We start from the raw sequence: 19,877 nt of genomic DNA on the forward strand, positions 1-19,877 counted from the left end.
GGATGGCCATCTGTTGGGGGTGCTTTGAATGTGATTTTCCTGCTTCTTAGCAGGGGGTTGGACTGGATGGCCCATGCAGTCCCTTCCAACTCTAGGATTCTATGATTCTATGAAATGAGAACATTAAAAAGGCATAAAGAGGTAATAAGAGTATAAGCAATTTGTTTCAATTTCAAATATGACTGCAAAAACCACTTACCTATGCAAGACAGGAAGAATCCAGTAAAGAGCAGTGTTCCACCAAGCCACTTCAGTATCTATATTTAACTTCCAAAACTAGCATCAAGTCTTTTGCGCAAGCCCTTCTAAATTTCCAAAGTACATTACTTTCCAGCGCCACTTCCCATAAATATACATATATATATAGTAATACAGAGTGAAAGAGTTCCACACAGGATATTTATGCTGGCAAAGAACAAGACCTCACCCAGGGTGCTTCCAGACAGCACCAAATTGCAGGTTTTAATTAGGGGCAAAAAATCCCGGGACCTGAGAAGAGGACCACATACAGATGTGTTGGTCCCGGGATTTCTGCCTCCATCATCCACACTTGCTTTGTCCTGGAATTTTGCAGCCACCAAGATGGCCATCGCCGGACGTCCACTGGAAATTTCGGCAATTTTTTAAAAATAAACTTAAGATGCGAATATGAGCCTCCGGTGGTGCAGCGGATTGAATTGCTGAACGGCTGAACTTGCTGACCAAAAGGTCAGCAGTTCGAATCCAGGGAGTGGGGTGAGCTCCCACTGTTAGCCCCAGCTTCTGCCAACCTAGCTGTTCGAAAACATGCAAATGTGAGTAGATCAATAGGTATCGCTCCGGCGGGAAGGTAACAGTGCTCCATGCAGTCATGCCAGCCACATGACCTTGGAGGTGTCTACAGACAACGCCGGCTCTTCGGCTTAGAAATAGAGATGAGCACCAAACCTCAGAGTTGAACACAACTAGACTTAATGTCAGGGGAAAACCAAAAGATGCGAATATGCGAATCATTGTATAAGTCCCCTGGGTTATATAGGCTGCGTAGTCATCTGTGCAAACAAGTTTGGCTGTGTACTTGTGCCTGGGCACTATGGGGTACTGTTCCTGGGTTGTACATGTCTGTTCCTGATTGTTATGATAAAAACATGTAGAAAGTTGATTACATGGCAAAACCTTTGTTTCTGTGTCAGAAACTTCATTAAACATGTGGAGGATGATGTTTTTCTTGCCAGGATAAATTTTTCACCCTCTAGTCAACTGTTACCATGTTTTTAGGACACAACCAATCAGGAACTGACATGTATAACCCGGGAACAAACCAAATATAAAAAATCTTGTGTTTTCCGAGTGTAGGAACATACAAAGATATGCATTTTCTGGCCAGAACCAGGTTATTCCCACACCTGAAAATCTCTCATTTTTTGCCATTTGTAGCAATTGCTCCCACGTTTTCAGGGGACAGCATTTTGCCATCCGTCATTTTGAAGCAGGAGCTCCTGGGATAAAGATACTGTCTGGACCAGTCCCTAATTTCAAGACTCTTTTCTTGGGGCTGGGCTTGCCTGCAGCCCCAAATCTGTTATGATTCTGACACAACATAATATACATACATACACACACACTAGAAACATGGTGAGTGCTTGGATGGACTTTCCACCTTCTATTCATCATTAACTGTTTTTCAGATTATTCTGTAATATTTACAACTTTCCACCTATGCCCCCATTGGCGTAGTGGACTAAAGCCTCAAGACTTGAAGGTTGGGTTGCTGACCTGAAAGCTAACAAGTTCGAATCCCACCCAGGGAGAGTGCGGATGAGCTCCCTCTGTCAGCTCCAGCTCTATGTGGGGACATGAGAGAAGCCTCCCACAAGGATAGTAAAAACATCAAAACATCCAGGCATCCCCTTGCAGATGGCCAATTCTCTCACTCCAGAAGCGACTCAAGTTGCTCCTGACACACACACACAAAAAAACAAACCTTAAGGCATTATTAGTAGTGAAGCATGATGAAATGGCTGGAGTAAACGTATTACCAGGACCCCTTCCTCTTTTTGCCAGGAACTTCATATAGTAAGTCCACCATGAAACCTGAGTATCAGTCACTTTTTTAGTATCCATCATTTTTGAGGTAACAATGCAACTATGATGGCTGGAGGTTGCTGCACATATATAATCCAATGGCTTCCTCTGACAATTCAGATATACAAGTAGTAGTAGTAGATCACCATATGCTATGTGGTCTTCTGCAGATGCTTTTATTAGAAGGCTATTATTTTTAGGCAGTTTTCCAAGTTGCAACCATTTCCTGCTCCAGCAACTCAAGATTTGCACAAGGACAGCTTGACCTCTTCTATGTAAGAGTGGACACACATATGTATAGATATGCACACACACAATCAAGTAATAGCCTGCTATATCATACACTACAGCTGGGGTGGTTATATTGAATGGTTTAATGTATTATATGACAGTTATGATTCCAGTGTATTTGTAGCAAAACACTTGCCATTTTAAATCAGTGCAGGACAGATAGTAGAGAAAATACATACATTGTATGGAAGAGAAATAAAGAAGACATCGTTCTGCCATGTAATGAGTCGACAAGGGCAGCTTCAGGCAGCAACATTTCGGTGAGGACATGGGTATCAGACACAGACACAATGGTCCTGCTTTAATTGGTCCTGTCATCTCTGTGAGCCAGACACAGTTTTGCTCTGACTTTGGTACTCACCAATATATACACCTGTGTTAACAGTAGCTACAGAAGACTTTCAGTGCCATTCCCACACTGACAGGTAACAAGGACAGCAGTGAGACAAAGAATTGCGACATACACAAAGCATAGCAGCTTTTCTCTCCCCTTTTTTTGTAAAATGCCTGCTTGCATTTTTATTATTAAAACAGAAATGGTTTAAAGTAGGTTAGATGGGCAGAGGGCAAATTGTGGCCCTCCAGCTGCTATGAGACTCTACCTTCCCCCAAGGCTACCAGAAGTGTGAAGGGAGTTGCAACCCAACAACATTTCAGGAGACACAATCTTCTCCCAGAGTCAGATTTTAAGTATTTAAGTATTTATGGATGCATAAATATTCCCCTCCCATTCCTTCCAGTTATGCTTCATCTCTTGAACTGGAAAATAGAAGGTGACAAAGCACACAAGAGCTGGGCTCATTATTAACGTCATAATACTACCTAGACCTGCTCACTTTTCATGCAGGGGATGCTGTTCGGTCTGGTTCAAATCTGATAAAAACAGACCTCTCCCTGGGTTGCCGTGAGTTTTCCAGGCTGTCTGGCCATGTTCCAGAAGCATTATTTCCTGACTTTTCGCCTGCATCTATGGCAGGCATTCTCAGAGGTTGTGAGGTCTGTTGGAAACTAGGCAAGTGGGGTTTATATATCTGTGGAAGGTCCAGGGTGGGAGAAAGAACTCTTGTCTGTTGAGGCAGGTGTTAATGTTGCAATGGGTCACCTTGATTAGCATTGAATAGTCTTTCAGTTTCAAAGTCTGGCTGCTTACTGCCAGGGGGAATCCTTTGTTGGAGGTGTTAGCTGGCCCCGATTGATTCATGTCTGGAACTCATGGGCCATTCAGTCCAATCCCCTGCCGAGAAGCAGGAAATTGCATTCAAAGCACCCCCAACAGATGGCCATCCAGCTTCTGTTTAAAGGCCTCCAAAGAAAGAGACTCCAACACTCCTTTGTTTTCTGAGTGTTGCTCTTTATTTACTATCCTGATTTTAGAGATTTTTTAATACTGGTAGCCAGATTTTGTTCATTTTCATTGTTCCCTCCTTTCTGTTGAAAGGAGCAGGAAGTAGCCAGGGCTTTGAAGCTGCAAGGATATTCAATGCTAATCAAGGTGGCCAATTGAAACATTTGCACTTGCCGCAAACAGTCAAGAGTTCTTTCTCCCACCCTGGACATTCCACAGATACATAAGCCCCACTTACCTAGTTTCCAAAAGACCTCACAACCTCTGAGGATGCCTGCCATAGATGTAGGCAAAACGTTACGAGAGAATGCTTCTGGAACATGGCCATACAGCCCGGAAAACTCACAGCAACCCAGCGATTCCGGCTATGAAAGCCTTTGATAAGACCTCTCCCTTTCACCAAGGTGAGGGCTCTTAAGGCCTTCAACATTCATTTTAGATGTGATAGAGAAATAAGACGCTTGTGCCATCTTGGCTGCAGCTTCTCAAATGCTAGTGTCACAAAATATTTCCACCTCTCTGAAGGAAAACCAAATTAGGAAAACTGTAATGCCAAGGATTTGCTTATCTAAATGTCGTTTATTCTACCTATAAGAACAGTGTTACTGAAGTTATTTGTTTGTGTGAAGGAATAGGATGTGCAGGATTGCCAGTAAGGTAAGAGCAAAGTGGAGACGTAGGTGTGCTAAGCAGGGCTTGTGCTAGCCTGGGGGATTATCGCTGCTTCTATTGCTGTTAATTGCATCCGGCTCTTAAGTTCTCCAAGGCCAGCCTTTGGGCATGTGCACATGTAAGATGGAATACAGCTCTGTACTAAAGTAACTCCTCTCACCAAGGACCAGGGATACTTACAATCTGTTAAGGAGGAAAGCAGCAATGACACAACAATGCCAATGCAGCAAGGAACACTGACATAGCTGCACCACACTTGCAGGCTCTCCTAAGCCCATCATGGTGTCTCACTATCTACCTGAGAGCTACCAAATCATATCTTTCAGGTGGTATCACATGCTATGTTTCATGCCCATTATTTTTAGCCTGGCTGCTTCTGCTTTGCTATAAACTCCAAGCAGGGCCTACTCCCCCCTCCAATATCCAGACAGACAAACCGGATTCATTTGGGTGGTGAAGAAGTGTGTGTTAGCAGAAGTTGTTAAGAGTACATGAGCGGGTAGATACACATGCTAAGAGGAAAGATCACAGTTGCGTTCCTCACAAGGGGAGACCACACGCGTGTGAGAAAGCGGCTGAAGTCCTGTGCATAGAGAAAGTAGTCCCTTGCTGTAGGCACAGAGGGCGGGGTGGGTGTAGTTTTTTGCCCATGCATAAAGAGATGGAGCAGTGGAATGGGAAAAGGAGGAGGAGGAGGCGCAACATACAACATTCAGGAGAACAGATAGACACAAAAAAGCAGCCAGGAGAACGTCTCTCCATAAAGATGCCAGCAGATCAAACCAAGATCTTGTCCAGAAGAGATCAAGAGAGGCCTCAATATCTTACTGTGGTTTCTTCTCACACTGACCGTAGTGGCATCGTCATCAATGGGACCCTGGCTCCTCTTCAGATGTTGCACTCAGTCAGCTCAATTCACTGAGATGCGAGAGGCCTGTCCAAAGACGATGGAAGCTCTGTTCCTGTTTTCCTTCATCATCCTCCACAGTGGAGAAAGATGGACAATCGCAAGGAGATGAACTCTGCAAATGAAATGCTGGTGCACGGCAGTGAACATGCAAAAAGTCAGCATTTTTGCCACATGCTGTGGGGACAGTCAAGGCTATTCCTGCCACATCTAGGGTAGAATTTTAGGACAAAGTAAATCACTTTCCAATCACATTCAGGGGCAGTTGTTGACCACCCCAACCCTACACAGCACCACAACTTCTATCCCGCTTTCAACTGCATTCTATCTGGCTGTAGCAAGGAAGGCATTTGTGCATCCAAAAACAGTCTGTCTTGGACTATGCTGCATAAATACATCACCTCCTGTACCCTGGAGCACCTGGTGCCACAATGGGTTAAGCCCTTGTGCTGGCAGGACTGCTGACTGCAAAGTCAGAGGTTCAGATCGAGGGAGCGGGATGAGCTCCCATCTGTTAGCTCCAGCTTCCCTTGCGGGGACATGAGAGAAATCTCCCACAGGATGGTAAAACATCCTGGCGTCCCCTGGGCAACATTCTTGCAGATGGCCAATTCTCTCAACACCAGAAGTGACTTGCAGTTTCCCAAGTTGCTCCTGACACAAAAATCTGTCACCTGATTAGCAAACACAGCAGTACTCACTCTTGAGCACATTCTTCCTCGCAACCATTTCCCTGCATTTTCTTCAGCAGATCATGTTAGCTGGCCACTAGGCATGAGCTCAAAGATGCATGCTCACCACTATTATCAAGTGGTGACCTAAAAAAACATGAAAATCAGAATTCAGTCAGTTTCCACGTATACCACATTGCTGTCTTCATCCCGAGAAACTGTTTTACTTTTAGACCTGTCCTTATGCAGCACAACTGCCTTGAAAAAGTATGTCCTCCTACAACAGCATGTGCAGAGTAGCAAGTCCTGGACACATTGCTACTTTTAAGCATTTGCATTTCCTATTCAGCCAAAAAGCAAGCAGCACGGGACTTGCTAGCTGAGTGGTGGACTCTCAATAAGCTTCTAGGAGCCCCTGATGGCACAGTGGGTTAAACCTTTGTGCCAGCAGGACTGCTGATTTGAAGGTTGAGTTGCTGACCTGAAGGTCGCCAGTTCGATTCCAGGAACAGCATGGATGAGCTCCCTCTGTCAGCTCCAGCCTCCCACAAAGATGGCAAAAACATCAAACATCCGGGCATCCCCTGGGCAACGTCCTTGCAGACAGCCAATTCTCTCACACCAGGAGCAACTTGCAGTTTCTCAAGTCACTCCTGACACACAAAAATAAGCTACCTGAGTAGTCAAGCAAGCTACACAGCTATAGAAGAGCAAAGAAGTATGCAGTTTTGAGATCTGGGTTGCTCTGAGTTTTCCGGGCTGTAAGGCTATGTTCCAGAAGCATTCTCTTCCAGAACATGGCCATACAACCCGGAATACTCACAGCAACCTAGTGATTCCCGCCATGAAAGCCTTCGACAACACAGTTTTGAGATCACTATTGATTTCAACTATGATAATACTAAGAATGTAGGTAACCATCTACCTACTTTGGAGCCAAGGAAAATGAATCAACCAGTATCTTTTACACTGCATTTGTGAGGCCAGGAGGTACCTCAGAAAAAGTACAGAAAAAACTATGGTCTTCGTAAGACCAAAACTTCTACAAACAGAGAATCTAGCATGAATTTATATTTAAAACCAAGACCAATTATTGTGTCACATACTTAAATAGTCTCTCTTGGGGAAAAAATGTTCAGGACTCAGCTTCTCTCCTCTCCTACCACCTAATGCTGTAGACATTTCATAGCCAAAGAGGATGCTTTGCAATAGAGTCATAAGGGGAAAGGACACCTGTAATATACCACAAGCAACAAGCGAAACCTGAATGTATCACCAAACACAAGACCCCAGCCCATGCCCCCCTTTCCCATATACCCCTCCCCTTATATATATCCCTTTCCTTCACTAGGCCCAATGCCACCCTTCAAAAAAGAGCTGGCCTGCTTACAAAGGCTGCACCATTTGTGAAGGGTTTCAACTCAAAGCTGCAAACAGTGCATTAAACTGTAACTTAAGGAAAATAGATGTCAAAGCCAGAATGACAGGAGAAACAAAAGAGAAGATGAAATCAGGACAGGAAAGGGCTATGGGGGAAAGGAGGCTGCAGACTGGGGAAGGGGGGAGGGGGAAGCACATTCTCAGGTAAAAAAGTAGACTGGGGGTGGAAGCAACAGAAGGAAGAGAAAGGAGAAAACAAGAGGGCATGTTACACTGGGCATCCCACATAGAACAAAAGCAGCTGAACATCCAGGAAGAGGAAGTCCCTCCCATACTGCCATGTCTGTCCCACACCCAGGGAAGGAAACACCCATCACCCCAAAGGTCTTCTACATCAAAGAAGAGGGTAGCAAAAACGATCCCACATAGGCAGGACATTGTGGCTCTTGATCCAGTGCTTGTGACTCATAAACCCCGTTACCTTGAGTTACTCCTGGTACTTACGGGCAATTGCAATCACCACAATGGCACAGATCACTCCCAGCATGATCATCATCTAGAGAGAAAGATGAAGAAGTAATACCCAGCTACTCTCCAAAGCCATTCCCAGCAAACGACAAGGTCCTACCACCAAAATTGGCAATCAGACCATCATTTCAAACAGCTTCAAACCTTATTTTGTATTTTCTGTATTATCTTGATGTGTTTGGATTTGTCTATTGCATTGAATGTTTGCCTTTTTATATGCAAACTACCCTGAGTCCCCTTGGGGGAAAAGGATGATCTATAAAGATTATTATTAGTTACTAGCTTTGCCCGGCCACGCGTTGCTGTGGCTTATGGGAATCCTTTGTTGGCCAGACGGAATAGCAGTGAATAGCCTTGCAGTCTCAAATCCTTTTCTGAAGTAGCTGGAGCTTTTTGTTGTATGAACTTAGAGGCATGGATGAGGGGTTGTGCTGCCAAGTTTGGTGTTTCTGGGATGTGTAGTTTTGTTGTTTGTCCTAGGGCGAAATTTCATTACCCTTTTATATATATATAGATTATTATTATTTGTTTATTTACGGCATTTTTATCCCACCCTTCTCACCTCGAAGGTGACTCAGAGCAGCTAACAAGTTGTATTTACATAGAATATATTATATTATTAGTAAAGGCAAAGGTTTCCCCTGACGTTAAGTCCAGTCATGTCTGACTCTGGGGGTTGGTGCTCATCTCAATTTCTAAGTGGAAGAGTCGGCGTTGTCCGTAGACACCTCCAAGGTCATGTGGCTGGCATGACTGCATGGAGCGCCGTTACCTTCCCGCCGGAGCAGTACCTTATTGATCTACTCACATTGGCATGTTTTCGAACTGCTAGGTTGGCAGAAGCTGGGGCTAACAGCGGGCGCTCACTCCGCTCCCTGGATTTGATTAGCATAGCACAATATCATATATTATACAATACCACTATACTGCAATATTATTAGTAATATTACATGTAATATATAATAGAATATTTATATATTATTATATCATATTATTATTAGTATTATATTGCATTACAATATTATGATCAATATTATAAGTACATACAATATATTATATTATTAGCATATCACAATATTACCACTGTAATTGTCCGCATGCTTGTGGATTTCAGTGGCTTCTCTGTGCAGCCTGACATGGTAGTTGTTAAGAGTGGTCCAACATTTCTATGTTCTCAAATAATATGCCGTGTCCAGGTTGGGTCAAAGCAGCCAGGCTATTCAATGCTAATCAAGCTGGCCAATTGCAATGTTCACACTTGCCTCAGACAGACAAGAGTTCTTTCTCCCGCCCTGGACTTTCCACAGACATATAAACCTCACTTGCCTAGTTTCCAACAGACCTCACAACCTCTGAGGATGCCTGCCATAGATGTGGGCAAAACGTCAGGAGAGAATGCTTCTGGAACATGGCCATACAGCCCAGAAAATTCACAGCAACCCAGTGACTCCGGCCATGAAAGCCTTTGACAACATATCCACTAGGAGCTTACCTTGCAGTTCTTCCACCAATACTTCCTCTTGAGTGCTGCTGCACTGCTTTCAAATACTTGGGCACCGGCTTGGAGGGCATCTGCTCGTTCATCTAGTTCTGACAGCTTCTGATCTCTCTCCAAGACTTTGTCCACATTCACACGCATAATATCCACCACCTAAATGGGAAAATAGGCAATTAATTTACATACAAGGGAGAAAGCTCAAAACCATAAATGGCGATCCAGTAAGTCAGCCACTTACTTCTTCCACCTGTGCTTGAGTTTGCTGCAGGCGACGATTACTGGTCAAATTTGGAGGTTGTCCAGGGGCTCCCCCAGCATTTTCTCCTTCTGCCCCTGGGGCAGCTGGCTGTGCTGGATCAGACCTGGGGAAGCACACCAAGTAAGAAAGGGCATAAGTAGCACATATCTAAGACCCCTTCCACAAGGCTGAATAAAATCCCACATTATCTGCTTTGAACTGGAATGTATGGCAGTCTGGACTCAGATATCCCAGTTCAAAGCAGATATTGTGGGATTTTCTGTCTTGATATTCTGGGTTTTAAGGCTATGTGGAAGGGCCCTATGACTAATAACTATGCACCATTCAGACCAAAGAAAGAAGGTTACATGATAATCAGAAGTACCAGCCCGAGATGTTATATTATTAGTAGTATACATGGAGACCAAACAGTATGTGACACTTGAAAGCATACAGAAAATGATAAGGGTGTTGAGAGTTTTCCCTGCAAGGAAAAGCTACAAGCTTTTCATTCTTTCTTCTTTAAAAATAAAATAAAATCATAATGAGAAGCACAAGAGCTAGATGAAATTATGCATGAAGCCATGTACCGTATATCCTTGAATATAAACCGGCACGAATATAAGCCGAGACACCTAATTTTACGGTACCTATATACTCAAGTATAAACTGAGTATATAAACCAGCTAGGACCTTCACTCGTGTATAAGATGAGGGAGTCTTTTTCAGCCCTAAAGAAGGGCTGAAAACTCAGATTATACTCGAGTATATACAGTATCTCCTTTGTCAATACAATTCAGGATCCCAACAGCAACCTTGTTTAACACATTCAGAATTGGACCTTCTGTAGCACTTTAGCTATCTACCTCATCCCTTGTGTTTACAAAATTCACTCTGCACACTTTGGCCCAGTTCATTTTTATGACTTTTACTCTGGTGTCCCAGAACCCCGATGGCTCAGTGTGTTAAAGCACTGAGCTGCTGAACTTGCAGATCAAAAGGTCCCAGGTTCAAATTCCGGGAGCGGCGGGAGCGGCCACTGTTAGCCCCAGCTTCTGCCAACCTAGCAGTTCGAAAACATGCAAATGTGAGTAGATCAATAGGTACCGATCCGGCGGGAAGGTAATGGCGGTCCATGCAGTCATGCCAGCTACATGACCTTGGAGGTGTCTACGGACAACGCCGGCTCTTCGGCTTAGAAATGGAGATGAGTACCAACCCCCAGAGTCGGTCACGACTGGACTTAACGTCAGGGGAAACCTTTACCTTTTACTCTGGTGTCTAAATTATGTTTTTACAATGGTCACAATTTTAATCTTACTATGTTAATGTGTATAATTTTATATTTTCCTGTGTATTTCTATTTTTGATACGTTTTATTCTGTTTATAGTAATTACCCAGGCTTGGCCTCATGTAAGCCACCCGAGTCCTTTCAGGGAGATGGAGGTGGGGTACAAAAATAAAATTATTATTATTTTGCTCACAGCATCTGATATTCAATACTGGATAGTACAAGGAGGAGAGAAGGCTGGCAGCACTGAAGAGGACAAGTTTCAACACCTATTAGCCAATCGAAAGCTAAAAACATTGTTCCATGTTTAGGAACAATGTTTTATCTACCTTGATACAAATGGATGGGGCACAGTCATGGATGGAAGCCATTGCTTTCATGCCATGGTACTGCTTCCCACAACTTAATGTCTGCACAATACAATAACAGTACTGGTTAGGTATTAAACTTAGATCAGGCTCAATAGAGTTTTGCTTATCATCTTCAGCACATGAGGAATACTGTGGAGACTGCAATACCAAGGCATTCAAAATAAAGTAATTGACAGATAAGCAACATGGCGACATTTTACTAATCCAAAAGATTTATTTCTTTCATAGTATCCCGCATTGTGGGACAATAAAAAGAGAACGACCCAGCTGATACTATGAACAAATCCCAGCGATGATCCAGGACGCCACACCAATCTAGCCTTGCCTAAGTCACGACGTCTCTAGGCAGTGGTAATGGGTAAAACGGCTTCTTTAGCCTTCATGCCCATCCTCCCCAATCACAAGCAGGGATTATTGGGTGTTTTTAAAAAACAATATTGTCATGAGGTTTGAAAAGTATGCGCATGAAGCAATGTCAATGCATGAAATGCACAATGTGAGTACCACTGTGGCTACAGTTACACCGCGAGAGCAAATACTGCAGCAAACAAGGTCAGGAGACTTCTCTCATCAATAGAAAGGGATCTCAGGACAGCAAACAAAGCAGGAAAAGAGATTCCACCTAAACATTAGGAAGAACTTCACAACCATGTTTAATATTCAAAAAGATGTCACATTGAGGCGGCTATTTTGTTTTCTGCTGCTCTTGGGGCCAGGACACAATACAGTCATGGACTTCGCCGCAGGAAAAGAAATTCCACTTAAATATTAGGCACAACCTTCTGACCGCAAGAGCTGTTCAGCACTGGACAGAATTGCCTTTAAGCACACTGCCCTTTATCTCAGGATCTGATCCCGGATTATCTGCTTTAAACTGGAATACATGAGTCCCCACTGCCCGATAACCTGGGATAAACAGATAATCTGGGATCAGATCCTGGGCAGCGTGCAAAGGCCCATAATCTCCTTTTCTGGAGGCATTTAAGCAGAGTCTTGGCCATATTTGGGAGTGCTTTGATTGCACTATGTAACACAATTATTGTTCCTGGGTTATAAAAGCTTTATTAAACTGCAAAAAAAAGTTGTTTTTGCGAAACACTCTGCAGCATATTTGTCTATAGTTTTTCAATAACGATCTCACTGAATCTCAACCAATTCAATATAGTCTCTGGCAGCCACAAAAATGAAGTTTCTGGAGTGTAACAACTACTTTCAAAGTAAGTATCGCACCATTAAACAGGAAATAATATGTTCTAACCAGGAACAGAAAATTGTTCAAAATTGAAAGAAATCAGATGATATTAGATATAAAAATACAACTGAAACCGGAATACTTTTTATTAGAAATTTTATGGACATGGACAAAAATAAAAATAAATTATTTAATTTAGTGACAGCAGCTAGAATAATATATACAATACTTGAAATTGGAGAACAAAAGAAATACCTACAACAGAACAATGGATGTTGAAAATAATTTGACATAATGAACATGGGCAAACCAACCAATCGTTTCCCAATGAAAACAAAAAGGGGATAGTAGAAATACAAGAAATTAAGAAAGGATAATGTATAGCATGGTGGAGAAGATTGGAAGTCAAACTTTTTCTTTTTTTTCTACCATCCTCCTTCCCCAGATCCCTAGTAAATTGGGGGGGGGGGTTATATTATTATTTTATTGAGATATGCTTTAATCTATGTTTGGTTTTAATTTCTGTTGGATCAGGCTTGTCCTCATGTAAGACGCCCCGAATCCCTTCAGGGAGATGGAGGCGGGATATAACAATACAATTATTATTTATTATTATTTTCACTTGCAATAGTGTTTTCCCAATTTTATCTCCACTCTCCCTTGTGCCCCACTTTTTATATTGTAAATAATAAAATCTGTGTTCTTAACTAATAAAAATTAAATTTTAAAAAAAGAAAATTGTCCAAAATTTGTTACGTAGTGTTGTGTTTTCCTGCATGGCAGAGGGTGGACTGGACAGCCTCTAGGGTCTCTTCCAACTCAATGAAATTCAGGCCTGTATAACCTGTGGCCCTCCAGATGTTTTGGACTTCAGTGTGTGGAGTCTCCTTCTCTGGAGGTTTTCAAGCAGATGCTGGATGGTGATCCACCAGATTCCAAGGCAGCATCTTCCACTGCCAAACAGCTCTCACTGTCAGGAAGTTTTTCAAGATGTTTAGCTAACAGTCATCCATTGGGAGTGCTTTGATCGAGTGTTTTTGCATGGCAGAAAAGGGCTGAAGTGGATGGCCCTCGGGGTGTCTTCCAACTCTAGGATTCTATGGAAGATTTGCTGTGTCACAAGGCAGGATGCCAGGCTCACAGGGGAATCTCACGACAGGGCCCTTGCTTTTGCCATCCAGATCCCTGCATGCTCCTCCTTCAGGCAATTTGTGGGATCAGGGAGTGATGCTAGGTCTATAATTCCATTAGGGCAATCAGACCAGGCTAGTATCACCTGTCAAAAGCCACATTCAATGCTGTCAGAGATCAAGGTCAACTCATAATGCAAAAAATGAGAAAGGAGCTGGATGTACACTGCCATATAATCCAGATTAACTGAGTTGGATTATACCATATGAGTTTGCACTGCCATAGAATGCCATTCAATGCAGATAATCTGCATTCAGAAATGGCAGTATAGATGCGGCAGAGATTGCAGCGTTCAGCCTTATAGGAGAATAAAGTCCTGCCTTTTAAACTATGGGATCCTTAAGAGAAAATGAGGGTCCTGAAAAGACCTGGCTGCAGCAAAATCCAGTGGCTTTTTGGGACACCAATCGGTTGTGCAGTGTTTACACTCGACTCTGCAGAAAATCAAGCTGGACTCCACAAAAAGGAAAATCAGCCTGTTGTCGAAAGCTTTCATGGCCAGAATCACTGGGTTGCTGTGGATTTTCCAGGCTGTATGGCCATGTTCCAGAAGTATTCTCTCCAGAAGTATTCACCCACATCTATGGCAGGCATCCTCAAAGGTTGGGAAGTCTGTTGGAAACTAGGCAAGGTAGGGTTTATATATCTGTAGTAGGTCCAAGAATGGGGAAAAGAACTCTTGTCTGTTTGAGATAAGTGTGAATGTTGCCATTGGCCACCTTGATTAGCATTTAATGGCCTTGCAGCTTCAAATCCTGGCTGCTTCCTGTCAGGGGGAATCCTTTGTTGGGAGGTGTTAGCTGGCCCTGATTGTTTCATGTCTGGAATTCCCCTGTCTGCAGTGTTGTTATTTATTTACTGTCCTGATTTTAGAGTGTTTTAATACTGGCAGCCAGTTTTGTTCATTTTCATTGTTTTCTCCTTTTTATAAAAATTGGCCATATGCTTGTGGATTTCAATAGCTTCTCTGTGTTGTCGGACATGGTTGTTGTTAGAGTAGTCCAGCATTTCTGTGTTCTCAAATAATCTGCTGTGTCCAGAGTGGTTCATCGGGTGGTCTGCTATGGCTGACTTCTCTGGTTGAGTTAGTCTGCAGTGCCTTTCACGTTCCTTGATTTGTGTTTGGGCAACACTGCATTTGGTGGTCCCTGTGTAGACTTGTCCACAGCTGCATGGTATACAGTAGACTCCTGCAGGGGTGTGAGGATTCCTCTTGTCCTTTGCTGAATGTAGCATGTGCTGGATTTTCCTAGTGGGTTTGTAGATAGTTTGTAGGTTGTGTTTCTTCATCCGTTTCCCTATGCGGATGAAGAAACACAACCACTATGTCAGACTACACAGAGAAGTCATTTAAATCCTCAAGAATGTTGGCAAGTTCAACAGAAAAAAGGAAATCATGAAAATGAACAAAATCTGGCTACCAGTATTAAAGAAAACTCTAAAATCAGGGCAGTAAATAAAGAACAACACTCTGAAAACAGGGGGATTCCAGACAGGAAACAATCAGGGCCAGCTAACACTTCCCAACAAAGGATTCCCTCAGGCAGGAAGCAGCCAGGCTTTGAAGCTGCAAAGCTATTCAATGCTAATCATCAGAAGACAGGGGGATTCCAGACAGGAAACAATCAGGGCCAGCTAACACTTCCCAACAAAGGATTCCCTCAGGCAGGAAGCAGCCAGGCTTTGAAGCTGCAAAGCTATTCAATGCTAATCATCAGAAGACAGGGGGATTTCAGACAGGAAACAATCAGGGCCAGCTAACACTTCCCAACAAAGTATTCCCCCTGGCAGGAAGCAGCCAGGCTTTGAAGCTGCAAAGCTACAGTAGAATCTCACTTATCCAATGTTCGCTTATCCAATGTTCTGGATTATCCAACACATTTTTGTAGTCAATGTTTTCAATACATCGTGATATTTTGGTGCTAAATTTGTAAATACAGTAATTACTATTTAGCATTACTGCGTACTGAACTACTTTTTCTGTCAAATTTGTTGTGTAACATGATGTTTGGGTGCTTAATTTGTAAAATCATAACCTAATTTGATGTTTAATAGGCTTTTCTTTAATCCCTCCTTATTATCCAACATATTCGCTTATCCAACATTCTGCTGGCCCGTTTATGTTGGATAAGTGAGACTCTACTATATTCCCCCTGGCAGGAAGCAGCCAGGCTTTGAAGCTGCAAGGCTATTCAATGCTAATCAAGATGATCAACTGCAACATTCACGCTTGCCTCCAACAGACAAGAGTTCTTTCTCCCACCCTGGACTTTCCACAGATGTATAAACCCCACTTGCCTAGTTTCCAACAGACCTCCCAACCTCTGAGGATGCCTGCCATAGATGCGGGCGAAATGTCAGGAGAGAATGCTTCTGGAACATGGCCATACAGCCCGGGAAATTCACACCAACCCCAAGCAATCAGCCTGTTTAGCAAACCTTGCAAAAAGCTGGTGAGTGATCAGTCAATGCGGGTCTTTCTATGCCTATTTTATATACCCGGGGTCAGGAGAAAATGTCCTGGGTCGCGAGCGGGAAAAGTTTAAGGAGCCCTGGGGCTGGAGGCGAAAGGGGATCCTGGAGTCTAGCGATGCCTTCTCCGCGGGACCTTATACCGGGACGATCCCGGAAGACAAGCCACACCACTCCGGCCCCGGACGGCAGAGAGAGGGCGCGAGGGGGCGGCGGCGGTGCTGCTGCTGCTGCAATGCGCCACTCGGCAGGTGCCGCATCCGCGCAAGGGAGGAAGGAGAAGGGGCAGCGCGGAGCCTGGAAGCCCAGTCGAGAGGGTCTTCCTCTTCCGCCTGCTTGCCCTCCCCGCCTCGGTACTCACATCGCCGGCCTCGGCTCGAGGAGACCCCGCTCCTTTTCTCCAGGTGCAGGAGCGACCGCAGGAAATGCCCCTTTCCTTCACTCGGCCACCGAGACGCTCTGCAGCAAGAAGCCACACGCGCCACCCCCTCGCCTTTTAACGGGCACGCGAAGAAGGCGGTCCCTTTGGCCCCGCCCCGTCTCCCGGGAACCAATGAGAAACACGCTCTGGTTTCGCCCCCGCCCACTTTCTCCCTCAAAGTCGGGCTCGCGTCCCAGAAACAGAAGCCTCTCCCTCCAATAACCAATCGAAGCTGGCTCTTATCTGCATAGCCCCGCCCATTGCTTCCCTCCCCAAGCTGAGGGGTCCTAGGCTTGAAAGTACTGTATAACACTAGTGCAGGCATGGGCCAACTAAATGGAGCCTCCGATGGCCTAGGGCAGTGATGGCGAACCTATGACACACGTGTCAGCACTGACACGTCTAACCAATTTTGCTGACACGCGGTGGTCACCTCTTGGGTAGTTAAGTGTTTTGTTTTTATTTATGTTGCACTTTGAAATGGTCATATGACTGGTCAAACAAATAAATTATTATTATTAAGTGTTTTGTGGCCAAACTTTGTGTCACTTCATCCAGTTGTTTTTTTGTTTACTCAGTCCTACAAATGAACAGTACATTTATATAGAGAGAGATTATTATTATTTCCTATTGTTATATTATCTTATTAATATATTTTATATCATTATATTATATTTTTATATTCTATTATTATTATATCATTCATTCTATTATTATTCTATTATTGTAGTATATTATCATATGATTACTATTATATTATATTATTATTATATTATTCATTATTCATGACTATATTGAAACTAGAATAGAGAGAAATCAGTGTGGAAACTTTGTGAAGCTTAAACTGCAAGAAGTACCATAGATTGTTGTACATGGAAGTAACGGTGGTAAATAGTTTTTGATTTATTAAATACAGTTATATATTACACTTATACATTTTTGTTATTTAAACTATACATATCGCGAAATTATGGTTTTTTTCTCAAAGTGACACACCACCCAAGTCATGCTAGGTTTTTTGGCAAATTTTGACACACCAAGTGCAAAAGCTTGCCCATCACTGGCCTAGGGGATAAAAGCCTCGTGACTTGAAGGTTGGGTTGCTGACCTGAAAGCTGCCAGGTTCGAATCCCACCCGGAGAGAGCGTGGATGAGCTCCCTCTATCAGCTCCAGCTCCATGCGGGGACATGAGAGAAGCCCCACAAGGATGGTAAAACATCAAAACATCCGGGCGTCCCCTGGGCAACGTCCTTGCAGACGGCCAATTCTCTCACTCCAGAAGCAACTCCGGTTGCTCCTGACACAAAAAAATGGGCCAACTTGGGCCTTCCCTCCAGGTGTTTTGGACTCCAACTCCCACCATTCCTAACAGCCTCAGGCCCTTTCCTTTTCCCCCTCAGCCGCTTAAGCTGGGAGGCTTCTTTCATGTCCCTACATGGAAAGCCAGGGCTGACAGATGGGAGCTCACCTCATCTCACAGATTCGAACTGCCGATCTTCAGGTCAGCAGTTCAGCCAGCACAAGAGTTTGACCCATTGTACCACCGTGGCCCCTTAGGATGCAGTTGGATTATTGGGTCACGGGTAGTTGATGAGTTTACTCCTGGGGACATGGGTCCAACAAGATTTCCGAATCTGGGACAATGAGTGGCTGTGTCCCATGATGGGCTTCTGAGATTAAGACAAAAGGGTGAGAAGGCTGTTTGATGAGGTTTTAGCTAATGTGAAGCCTGGCTATTTTTATTTAGTGGTTGAGTGGGAAAGGCTTGGGAAAGAAGATTTGGTTTTGTCCTTTAGGGAATTCCAGAGTATTGAAAGGAAAAACCTAAGGTCATCTGCTTGGGCCCCAATGGTTGCTCTGGCCTTTTTTGATAACACACTCAAGATGTGTGGGTATTTGTAGCAGCAATCGGAATATTCGGGCTTCCCACTCCAGGGACAATACTTGCTGTTGGATCAATAACATGAAGAATAAAATCAGCTTCAATTAAAAAAAAAACAGTTGAACGTCTTAGGAAACTGGGTGTGTTTAGCTTGGAGAAAAGAAGGCTGAGATGGGACATGATAGCCATGTTTCAGTATTTGAAAAGACGCCACACTGAGGAGGGGGCAAGTTTGTTTTCTGCTGCTCTGGGGACTAGGATATAATGTAACAATGGATTCAAATTGTAGGACAGGAGATTCCACATAAACATTAGGAAGAACTTTATGATGGTAAGAGCTGTTCAACAGTGGAGCATGTTTCTTGAGAGAGTGGAGGTTTCTAAGCAGACGCTGGATGGCCATCTGTTGGAGAGACTTTGATTGTGTGTTCCTGCATGGCAGTGGGTTGGAATGAACAGACCTTGGGATCTCTTCCAACTCCGTTTAACAAGACAGTCTTAAATGGTTACTACATTTTCAAAAGATGTCAGTCATGGCCTTTTTTCATCCCAGTGTCCTATGCTAGAGGCTCTCTAGAAAAACCCATTTCACTCACAATGGAAACATTATATATTATAAAATGCCCATAGCGTGCTCCCAGAACATTGAATTTAAAAAAAAGATCAATGTACTTCACTACAGAACAGATATGGGCAATTTCTGCTCTGTTAGTCATTGGAGTGCAATTATCATCATCCCTTGCCACTGATTGACAGGAGCTCCAGACCAGCAATTTTCAAATGGTGTAAAAGTTGTTAGATCTACTTCTGATATGGAAACACTGAAATCTGTGTGATTCTTCCTTCCTCAACCTGTGGCCAGAGACCATAAGAAAAGATAGAATTGGAAACAACAACCCGAATGGCATCCTGCTTCTCACCAAATGTGCGGAACACAACCTTGTCATCACAAATGCACTCTTCCGCCATAAAAACTAGCTTAAGACATCATGGAAGCACCCCCAGTCAAAGCATTGGCACCTCTTAGAATTTGTAATTATGCGTGCCAGAGACCACGGTGGCATGCTCCTCACAAGAGCCATGACAGGTGCTGACTGCTGGACAGACCACAGGTTAATCCGATCCACGATGGCCATCACGATCACTCCCAAACACGGACTCCAAGAGAGATAAGGCAGAAAATGAACACCCAAGTCCTTCAAGAGCCCTCCAAACAAGCCTTCTCCAAACAACACTCAAGGATCATCTACCCATACAACACTCTGAAAATGTTGCGGAACATTCAAATAAACTGAAGACCTCCATCATCATACCTTGTAAAGAAATCACTGGATAGCAAACTAAGAAATATCAAGACTGGTTTGATGAAAACGATAACAAGATCCAACAGATAAGAAAAGGAAAGCTTTCCAAATATGGCAGAGAGACACCAACTGCACTGCTAAGAAAAATGTATGTGCT

The 19,877-nt window shown here is 43.6% G+C and overlaps 1 protein-coding gene across 1 annotated transcript; it reads right to left on the reverse strand.

The window, feature by feature from the left end:
* Positions 1-2,420: 2,420 nt before the first annotated feature.
* Positions 2,421-16,630, reverse strand: vamp1 (vesicle associated membrane protein 1). The gene is made up of 5 exons (XM_008119274.3): positions 16,474-16,630; positions 9,595-9,718; positions 9,351-9,509; positions 7,835-7,886; positions 2,421-7,547 (listed from the first exon to the last, which is right to left on the reverse strand). Coding segments are annotated over exons 1-5 (354 nt in total). The 5' UTR covers positions 16,476-16,630; the 3' UTR covers positions 2,421-7,530.
* Positions 16,631-19,877: the final 3,247 nt, after the last annotated feature.

The sequence above is a fragment of the Anolis carolinensis genome, chromosome 2 (assembly GCF_035594765.1).
Source record: "Anolis carolinensis isolate JA03-04 chromosome 2, rAnoCar3.1.pri, whole genome shotgun sequence".
In the NCBI taxonomy this organism is placed as follows: domain Eukaryota; kingdom Metazoa; phylum Chordata; class Lepidosauria; order Squamata; family Dactyloidae; genus Anolis; species Anolis carolinensis.

Excerpts from the sequence above, each read along its gene's own strand:
- vamp1 (XM_008119274.3), bottom strand. Across the intron at positions 9,510-9,594 it reads CTCAAGCACAGGTGGAAGAA|GTGGTGGATATTATGCGTGT; the intron begins GTAAGTGGCTGA and ends TTTCCCATTTAG. Across the intron at positions 7,887-9,350 it reads ATTGGTGGAAGAACTGCAAG|ATGATGATCATGCTGGGAGT; the intron begins GTAAGCTCCTAG and ends CTTTCTCTCTAG.